This window comes from Hemibagrus wyckioides, linkage group LG06, assembly GCF_019097595.1.
Source record: "Hemibagrus wyckioides isolate EC202008001 linkage group LG06, SWU_Hwy_1.0, whole genome shotgun sequence".
Taxonomy (NCBI): Eukaryota; Metazoa; Chordata; class Actinopteri; order Siluriformes; family Bagridae; genus Hemibagrus; species Hemibagrus wyckioides.
The window spans coordinates 14,346,711-14,357,848 of NC_080715.1; the positions used below are offsets into that span (position 1 = coordinate 14,346,711).

The 11,138-nt window shown below is 35.6% G+C and overlaps 1 protein-coding gene across 1 annotated transcript; it reads right to left on the reverse strand.

The window, feature by feature from the left end:
* Positions 1–960: 960 nt before the first annotated feature.
* marco (macrophage receptor with collagenous structure) lies at positions 961–10,735 on the reverse strand. The gene is made up of 16 exons (XM_058393703.1): positions 10,577–10,735; positions 9,617–9,715; positions 8,028–8,119; positions 7,817–7,940; positions 7,130–7,183; positions 4,893–4,991; positions 4,354–4,398; positions 4,140–4,211; positions 3,989–4,042; positions 2,722–2,817; positions 2,595–2,639; positions 2,431–2,475; positions 2,306–2,341; positions 2,080–2,163; positions 1,770–1,931; positions 961–1,449 (listed from the first exon to the last, which is right to left on the reverse strand). The coding sequence occupies exons 1-16, from the start codon at positions 10,692–10,694 to the stop codon at positions 1,319–1,321; spliced, it is 1,356 nt and encodes a 451-aa protein (XP_058249686.1). The 5' UTR covers positions 10,695–10,735; the 3' UTR covers positions 961–1,318.
* Between the last annotated feature and the right edge of the window lie 403 nt (positions 10,736–11,138).

An 11,138-nucleotide genomic window follows, 5' to 3' on the forward strand; every position in this document is an offset into this window, starting at 1 on the left:
ATTGAAACATAAAGGCAAAGTTGGTGTCAAGTGAACCAAGTTAGGTTTGTATGTTTGTTGCTTATTTGTTTATTTGTAAATAATACTCTTTATGCTTTTGTAAATGTTTGCATGTTTTTTTGAAAACACCCAGCTTTAGTTCATCTAAAATAATTGAATAGGATGATTTTAGGTATACTGGGGCATCATGTAAATTGTCTCAGTGTTTTAGCAGCATTCATTTTATAGATTATAAATTATTATCATTTAAGAGATGATTATTCATGTTTTTGTTTTTTGTTTTTGCAACTAAAAAGAATAAATAGTAATATGTTTCTTTTTTTGGTGGGATTTGTACAATATTTGTAGTGTAAGGACTCAGTTTGTGGCTATTTGGTTCCTTTAATTTCTGTCCTAAGGACAATTTGGCCTTTTCTTCTTGACATTGTGAACTGAAGAGGTAAAATGCTTTGGCATATTTGGCTGAAAGTGTTTTTCATGCAGTACACTGAATACACTTCAGAGTCCTCCAGAGTAAAAGATGCATCATATAAAAAAAACATGTGGTTTTGGACTCAAGTCTATCTCTCACATGTACAATCGGCTGAGCAAGATACAATCAACAGTGCTGTCATCATGGAAAGAATACTGGGCATGAGGAAGGATACATCCTAAATAGGAACCGGATCATAGCAGTGCACTATACACATATACTCACACACATTTACATGACAATCAGGGTATTCAACCTATGACATGAAGGAAACCCATGTGGACACAGGGAGAACACACAGAACTCCACAGTAGTCCAAAGTCAAGATTAAACCATCAACTGTTAAGCTGTGACATGGCAAGACTACCTGTTGTACTCCAGTAACATTTCAATGTGAAATGGAAGGCTTATTATTAGTCTAATCCAAACAGTACATATTTTAATTGATGTTTCTTTGTGTAATCCTTTGTGGCATGACACTGCATGTTAAAAAAAGTGGAATATTTATTGAACAAACAAACAAACAAATTAATTAATTACTAAATTGTCCCAAAGCAATGTGTTTACAATGTGTGAATCGTTGTTGTAATAATACAATGGCTAATGCACAAATATAGATAGTAAAGAAGATAGACAGACAGACATACCTCTTTAGAGGCGTAGAGAAAAGTGGTGAAAGACAGAGACTGTCACCATTTTAGCTTTAAATCTTCAATATTCAAAACTGTATTAGATTTGTATGCACTCAGTCTGATTTGCATGTGTGTGTGTGTATGTGTGTGTGTGTGTGTGTGTGTGTGTTTTGGGGGTAGGGGCTTTGGTGGGCTTGGGGGTTGTTCTGGCTTTTCAAGAGCAGGTTATTCCAGCATCCTCACCGTGGCCGCAATTATTTACGCCCATGCCTGCATGTCTGCAATCAAATATGGAGGACTCTGTTCCTGTACACTGCAAGTCATCCAGCCAGATTCGACCCGTTCCTGAAATACATCATGCACGGGTCTGTGTTTCGGATGTTCATTACACAAATAAAAAAAAAACATTCAAAAAAAAAAAAAAAAAAAGCAAACTAGAAATATTATGCTTTCATTATCATTGAAAACCTCCTTTACTGTTAATCTTTCCAGAAAAAAATGTATGTAACTGATTATATTGTATTTGCATGCATGACCTGCTTCGGATGTTGTTAACCAATGATTTTTAACTTGTATGAATGAGTATAAATAAACTATGTATGAATGAGTAATAAATGAGTCTTAGATAATTTTTATCAAAACAGGAAGAAGCTGTAGTAAATCACCTGCTGTTGCTGTGAAAACACGTGTAGCTCGCTGGAAACCCAGCATTTTACACAACACGTTGGCGTCCATAGTGTCAAAACTGTCATCACACACCGTGCCCCACTCTGAGTTATACAGTACCTCCACTCTGCCTGAATTAGAAGAGCCGACCAAACGCACCACTAACGGGACAAACACAGATCAGACACGAATTAGATACTATGATAATGATATTAAAGACAATCAACACACACACACATACACACACACACACACACACACATATATTATTAAATATTGCAATAAAAGGTCCAATAAAAGTATAGTTACCTGGACTGGATCCCCTTTCTCCCTTACTTCCTTTAGTGCCTTGGAGTCCTTGCTCTCCCTTTTGCCCCTTTTGCCCTATAGAACCTGAAGTCCAGAAATATAGCCAGATAAACACAATTAACCATAGAGCTAAAAACAGACCCATACTACTTAAATCATTTATACCAATATATATGACACACAGTCTATACATGCATACATGAAACAAAGATAATTCTACACATACCTGTATCACCCTTTTGTCCAGGTAAACCTCGAGCGCCTACATGTTTGTGTAAGAGACAGACTAGTAAGTAGTATCTGAACATGTATAATGAATCTACGAATAAATGTTTACATAACTGCACTCACCAGTGTCTCCTTTACTGCCTGCCATGCCTTTAGTTCCAGATAATCCTGCACATTATGTATGCTTTAAATATGCATTCCTGATTCATTCATGATCATATTATAATTAGATTTTTTTTAAAAAGTACATAAACCAAATATCTGTAACATTATAAACATAAATTTACCAGACAATCCTCTCTCTCCCTTTTGCCCCGGAGCACCTGGAAGACCTAGAGGAAATTGCATATTGTTATAAAACTTCATATCAAAACTATGTGTGGTCCAATCATAGCCAGTGTGTGCTCCCCTTACCGTTAGTGCTTTCTCCCCTGTCTCCCTTCTCTCCAGGTGAACCTTTCGGTCCAGGAAGCCCTTGCAGCCCAGATTGGCCCTGCGGTCCAGGAGATCCTGAGAGTTCACAAGAAAAAAGTGACACATCAGCTGGACTAGTAGTGAAATAGAAATTGAGATTTTTTGCTTTCGAAAGGTGAAAGAGAAGGCACATTTTGTTCATCGATTTAGCGGTTATACCACTGTTGCTATGCAACGGCAGAGGTATGAAGCAGTCAATGTTCTGATACTGTTCACTACTATGGATGGGAATGGGTCAAAGTTATTTATTTTATATTGATAGATAATTCTATTTATTTAGGATAGAAGTCACTCAGTACTTTATTGCGAATTTGGCCACAGCATGACTGACTGATCATATGTGCAGTTTACTGATTTATCTGGCTATAATGATGGTCTGTTAAAAAAAAGCTAGATTAATTGACAATCCATGAATTTGGGAAAATCAATAATTTATGAATGAGTTTAAGATTTTATAATATGTATAATGTCCACTTCTCCAGAACTGCCCAAACTGCTATTATTAGTTTCAAGAAACAAATAATTAGAGAATTATAGTTATATTTAGCATCTGGTATTCACTTCCTCAACTCCTTGATAAGATGAGAATGGGAAAGCAGATAAGCTTGATGTAACAAGACCTTTCATAGGTTACCCATATAGGGTCATAGTCCTGTGGTGTGTGGTGAAATGGGTGCTTGTCAAGGAAATGAACAACTGGGAATTCTAGTGATCCAGACCTTAAACTAGAGCTTACTTTTTCCTTTTTGTTTATATATATATATATATATATATGCTATTTCCTCCCAAAAGAGTTTTAGACTAATTGTATCCTTAGTCTGTGCACCAATGTTTTTGCACGTCACGTCTGCCAAATGCTGAAAATGTAAATATAAGAATAAAAGGAAATGGAACAACCATAATCAATCTTCTGGTATATGTTGACTACAAAGGCTCTAAAGGTGCCAGTCCATAATAAGACTCCTGTTGTAGTTCCATTTCATATTCCACATTTATCACTGCAAAGTAGATTTTGCAGTTAAAACTCGATATAGAGCAAAGGATTTAATTCACACCAGACATCCTTATATTTTTTAGAGTTTTATAACAGAGTATAATTTTTTTCTGAATATTTATGACATAAGATTATTCTCTTGCCACTAATGTATTCTGTCCTTTGAAAATTACCACAAAAGTGGATCGCTCACATTTGATATCTTATTCTCACCTTTTGGCCCTTGAACACCCTGTGCTCCTGTTATGCCTGGTAATCCTCTAGGTCCTACAGAACAAGTGGAAAGAAGACTTAGTATACAGAGGGCTTAATAAAAACAATGCTTTAACCTTATTAGGAAGGAGCTAGAGCTGTCCTGGATCACCTGTTGGTCCGGTGTTCCCTGGTGGCCCAGCAATACCTGGTTGTCCTGGCTGACCTTTTGTACCAGGTGTGCCTGGAGAGATTAGACATTATTAATGGGACATAAATGCAATTCAAGTTTTCAAACACATTATAATTTTTTATTTTATTTTATTTTTTTAAATATGGAAAGTTAAACAATTGACAGCTTATTGAGAAACATTTTATTTACAAACCTGATGGTCCTGGAATTCCTTTTTCACCCTTAATACCAGGAACACCTAGAGAGGAGAAAGCAGAGAGATGAGAGAGTTTACTGAAAGTTCATAATAGACAAGGTGGTGGTTATATTATGGTTTCAGGTTGTCTGTGGTTGTCAAGGATTTATATGGAATTATCCATATAACTGGATAAATTGTTCCAAACATTGATCACAGCAAGGTCAAATGTCAGACATAGTGTTTCTTTAATAGCTTCCATACTGTTTGAAGAATATTTTATTAAAAATATATATTTTATTATAACTGTATATTTATTACAGGCATACAAATTAGAAACAAGATATAATCTAGACCTATTTGTGGTGCAGGTATCCCAGCTGTACTACTTGTTTTGGAAAATGTCCTGATTTTAAAGTCCAGTCTGAAGCTAATATACAGTATAAATATAAGGATGTATCAATGTAATTCTCTATTACCAACAAAACAAGGCATACATGAGAAGATCTGCTTTATTATCTCTTTGTTACTGTATATATAAATTGATGCTTTACTACCAGGGATTCCTGTGATTCCAGGTTGGCCTACTGGTCCTGTAATGCCTATCTCTCCTTTATCTCCCTTTGGACCTATGGCTCCAGGTTCACCTACTCGACCTATTAAAAAATAGCAACAACGTGCAAATCTGCATAGTAAGAACATAAGTAAGGCTTTAATGCAAAAACAGTTAAACACATACACACCAACAAGCCAGATAATTCTATATTTCTTATACTGACCTGGTGATCCAGTGTCTCCTTTAAGTCCCTGTAATCCTGGGAGTACTAACATATCCTAACCCTATTTGACCTGAACATAACCTCTGTAATATAAAAATGACCTTTTTTTTTTTTATTATTTTATAATAATAATAACAAAAATTACAATGGATCACAGGCTCTAGCAGTATGTAGAGGGATGAAGGCAGGAACATGCATGTTTATTACTTCTGCATATAATTTATATATATATATGTATGTATATATATACACACACTACTCACAAAAAGTTAAGGATATTCGGCTTTCGGGTGAAATTTCAGGATGCACCTAAAATGCACTATAACCTTTACAGGTGAACTTAATTTGACCTTCTCTACACTTTTGATTGCACATGTCCAACTGTTCAGTGTTTCAGTACTTTTTGCATAACTTGCTATTCTCTAACACGGTGCTTAACGGCAAAATTCACAACTGGTGTTTGATCCATGAATCGACCAATAAATCTTCAAATCGACCTAACTTCATCTTCATGGACAAAAATGCTCCAGCTCATCAAGGTCACATCACTAGGGAATGGCTGCTGGAGGCTGGGGTACCTCAAATAGAGTGGCCTGCACTTTCTCCAGACCTGAATCCTATAGAAAACCTATGGGATCAGCTGAGTTGCCGTGTAGAGGCTCGTAACCCTGAACCCCAGAACCTCAATGATCTGAGGGCCACCCTTTAAGAAGAGTGGAATGCCATGCCTCAGTAGACAATAAGTCGACTCGTGAAGAGCATGAGACGTCGTTGTCAAGCTGTAATTGATGGTCGAGGGCACATGACAAATTATTGAGACACTGACATTTTTTGTTGTGGTATACCCACCTCTGTTGTTGGCTTTTGTTTCAATAAATTGTTTGAGATGAGGAAATCACCATTGCATGCTTCTACTTAAATGCCCTACTTTCATGATATAATATCACTGTAGCGTGAACATTTTCCATAAATTTCACCCAAAAGCCAAATATCCTTAACTTTTTGTGAGTAGCATATAACCACATATAGTTGACACAGTACATAATGAAATGAAAAAAAGTTTCTCCAGGACCCTGGTGCTACATAAACAACATACACCATATAATTACTATAGACAACAACACAGAGCTAGGATAGACGTTTGTACTAGCTACATAAAGTGCAACGTGTGCAACTAGGTGAAAACAGTGCAAAGACAAGACAGTGCAGGAACAGGAAGTACAAAAACAGCACAAGACAGTACACATAGCGCAGAGAAAAACATTTGCAATGAAAACAAAATGAAATGTCGTGCAAACATGAGAACTGTGAAAACCATGGTATCCAATAACATACATGTTTGTAACATACATACAGCAGCAGGATAGTATAGACTGTGCAAAAATGCAGTAGCAGCAGCTGAAGTAGTGCAAATGAGAAGTTAACATCATAGCAGCAGTTGAAACATTTCAACAGTGGTTGAACAGTGGTTGAAGTAGTGCAAATAAGTAGTAAACATTATATTGTGAATCTGTTCACACAGGTGAGTGTCTCTATCTATCTATCTATCTATCTATCTATCTATCTATCTATCTATCTATCTATCTATCTATCTATCTATCTATCTATCTATCTATCTATCTATCTATCTATCTATCTATCTATCTATCTAATGACGAAATGACAGAACTGGTCAGTAGGGGGCACTATACACTCACACTTTAGCGAGCAAATTCAAGTTTGAGCATATTTGGAGTCTCTTTACATTTGATCAAGGGCTACATGGAATAGAAAGGTAAAGTTGTGCATAACGTATCAGTCAGGGTATGATTTGGAAAGGGGAAGATGTACAGGTGGGTTAAGAGCAGCATACAGATTTGACACTTTTGTTTGAGTTTGGGACAGTGAGACAGTTTAGTCTACTAGAGCCTTGTTTTAGAGAATTGTAATTTAAGGGCTGGGGTATGTGGTAAGGTTGCTATGGTGCTGTGTTGCAGTGTGATGGCAAGCACTGTTTTAACAGAGAACTCACTCACCTTGCAACCCCAAAACTCCTGGTGGTCCTGGAGGTCCACGAGGTCCTGGAAGTGCTATTGAAAAGAATGAAAAAGATCCCAGTGCATAAGAATCTTATGTGGTGCATGCATAGTGGCTGAATGCATATAATTAATGCTTTACAAACACAATGTAATTTTATTCATTTTAACAGTTTGTAGTTTTAGTTGAAATGTGTGGCATTTGCAGATCTATAATAATAATTTGTTTGGAAAATGCTTAAAAGTAATTGTGGATACTTATTTAGCTAATTTTATTTAAATTTTTTCCTACTCAAGCCAGAATAAATATGCTCAGCTCCACCCCTTCTCCTTATTAATCAACCCATGAGACATGCATAGCGTTGATAGAGGAGATCCTGGAAAATCAAAGGTTTCGTTCAGTTGCAATTTGTCTTAAAGGCAGAAGGGGGCTCTAAAAAGTGCACACTTCTACTTTGATAGATGCTGAAAAACAAAAAATCATCTGGACAATATTGACATAAATCCATGTCAATACTGATGGTCATAATCACTTCCAGTAAAATGGTAATTAAAAACAAAATCAAGTCAATGTGTGCATATACCACTCTGCTAATGGTAAAATACCTTTATGCACTGTTTTGTGTGTGAGTGCATGTGTGTGTGTGTGTGTGTGTGTGTGAAACACACACAGAGAGAGAGAGAAACCTTTCGCCTTGCTGATGTTGTCCACTTGATGCTGTAGCTGGTGAGCACTGGAATTGAGTAGGAACATTTGTGACATCAAGGACTCCAGACCTCCCTCATCGCCACATAAGTTGGTCAGGCAATGCTACAGAAAGTCCAGAATTCCATTGGTTAAAGTGCATTTGTATGCTTGTGTGTACATGTGTACCAGTGTGTGTATCTGAGTGTTTACCTGATCTAAATGAGAGCTCTGTTGTTTCATAGATGATACTGCATTTTGATTTCTTGTCAGTTCAGAGTGAATCCATGTCTCTAGACTGAAGACTACATACACATATAAAAAGTAATAAACTTTTAAACATAATTGCAATGAACATAATCAATTTTTTTAATCAAAACATTCATTTGGCATTATTATTACTTGATTTTGCCTGATTAATATCTATTTATAAAATTATTTTACCCAAAAACAAGCATCATGATTCTGTTGTGTGCCAAAACCTTATGTTTGTGGAACATGAGTAAAGCTGTTAAATGTTTTTTTGTGTGTGTGTATGTGTGTGCATGTGTGTGTGTGTGTGTGTGTGCGTGCGTGTGTGCCAAAAAAAAAGTAAGAAAAAAACTTCATCTAGCATATTTATTGTTCCTAAAATGTGTTGATTTTGTGTGTTTATTGTACATTTTAGCACATTAAACATCCAAGCCACTTAATACAAGTGAGTGCATATTAATATATTAATGTGAATTATTAATATTAATACTAAAATGAATTATGTACAAATATACAGGGTTTGGACAATGTTTAAAAAATGTTTCAGACCACAGTAATTTATTAGTATTGTGTAGTGCCTCCTTTTGTGGTCAGAAGGATTTTGAGTCATCCCTCTAGCGGAATACTGGCCAGATCACTATGTGATGCTGGTGGAGAAAAGCGTTTTCCGACTCGCAGTGATGCGCCCATCGAGCACAAATAGAGGGCCTACAGAATGCCAAAATAATGCAACTCAAACTTTACATACAATTTGTACTAGTACCCAGGTTAGCACCCAGACATCCTTCTGGATATCGACACACCACGAAGATTTGCTGTCCTGCTTACAGATGCACCAGCAAGACGAGCACCTACTGTACAATTTGCCCTCTTTTGAACTCTGATCTGTCTCCCATTATGTTGTGTGGATTGCAATATTTTATGTAGAGCTGTGCTTTTGCTCTACTTATTCAACCTTCACACTCTGCTTGGAATATGGAGTATAGGCTTGAAATCTCCAACTCTGCATTGATCAGTGTTTTAGTTTTATTGTCCATTGTTCAACTCATGTAGATAATGTAAATTGTCTTTCTAATACAATATTAAATGACAGGAGGAATAACATTAAACTAAGCCAATTAAGCAAACTAAGCAAATTAAGTCAGTTAAGTGATTATTTATTCCTTTTTTTCTTTATTCAATCCACCTTAGATGTCAAAGTCCATTGTCTCTAAACAAAACCATGCAACATGCAACATTTATTTCAAGTGTGTGTATGTGTGTGTGTGTATGTGTGTGTGTGTGTGTGTTTGGATTTCTGAAGCATTCAATTATACTAGGAATGCACACTTCAAACTAAACAGATCATATGAGCATACAAGTAAAATACTTGTAAAAGATTATTATTTTAATGTCAAATACAAGGAGTTTTTGTGTGTTATATAAATAGAGAATTAACAAAGAGTAACTCCTTGATTTTCAAAATACTATGTTCTGTTCAATATATTTTTAGTAAATTCCATTAGCAGGGAGCAGGTAAGCATTTTCTTCATGCACAGATGGTTCTTTACCTTTGTAAGTCAGGAAGCCATTCAGTCCTAGTAGTAGAAGCAGAAATATAATCACTGAAACCCTGCATGCTCTTCCTGATGACTTTCTTCGTTTTCCATCTGCAAAGGGATCATAACGGCACACAAGATGGCACATACAATCATGAGGACCAAAAAGAAGGCCTTCCTGAAGGTATTGCACAAAATGCAGCTCCTGAACAAAGTTATTAAAAGTACTATATCTGTATATGAGGAGTAACCAATTGTCCTGAGGTATGCTCTTTGTAGGTGGAAGGGAACCAGGTATGGAAATGCAGACAGGAAAAAATGTCTCCACACAGACAAAAACCCAAGCTAGGCTGCACAAAATGACATTTTAGGAAGATAAAACATCTTGAATCTAGTCAGATTTATGTACTATTTCTTATTATATAATTAACTAAGATAACACATTTCTTACTATTTTACATTTTATAAGCTTTAAATGTTCTTATTCTATTGGCAGATCATTTGGCTTCTTCTTCTTCATCATCATCATCTTCTTCTTCTTTTTTAATTAATGCTTAAAATGAGCAAAATAGTCTGCCAGGATTATGTCTTGAAATAAGTTTAATAATCTTAAATTTGGTTTATTGTAATCTCAGAAAAAGAAATAATAAATTTGAGTAGATTGAGTAGATCATGACATTATGTGCAGTATAAGCATTGTTTGCAGTAAATCTTTCATAACAAAGCATCAAAGTTATGATTAATAATTTTAGTGAATAAACACTAAAGAAGATGTTTAAACTTACTCAAACTATTAAAACTATAAATCCCATCTTTTAAATGATTACATTAAAAACGTCCCATAATTTTATAGTTTTGGAATTTTGTCATAGATTTCATTAGCTTGCTCTTCCAGTCCATTTTATTTTTGTGTGTCAAATACTTTGAACTCAAAAACGTGCCGGATTACAGTTGTGATTTTGTGATACTTACCACTCGTCTGGAAATCATAGCGGCCTGAGGTGGAGAAATTCATTTCTGCACCATAGAAAGGGTTTTCTTTGCCAAATATCGGGCCTTTGTCCTGATTCTCATCTAATGCTGTTTCCATCTTCTTCAGTACACTGGGAGAGAGTAGAAAGAACAAAACAAAACTGTACATTTAAACAGTTGACTCAACAAGCTGACTCAACAAATTAGTCATGTGACGCACGTAAGAAAATAATTTCCTCAAGGCATTAGCTTAGAAAAAGGAACTAAAACGTCCCTTTTACAAACTACACAGTATGTATCTGTATCACAATGTACAGAGTATCCTGTTTTTATACTGTAATAAAAAAAAAATCTTGTAATAATTATTCTCAGTTTCATCTGTAACATTCATGCTAAAGGTGAGTGATATTTAGAGAGTAAGAGAACATTTTGAGGAGACACAAAAATAAACTTTTCAATTTCTATCCCTAAAATGGAAAATGATCCTATAAAACAAAATAGCTAACTAATAAAAGACAGAACTAATAAAACCACACTGATTGAATGTGTGTACATAGAGCCA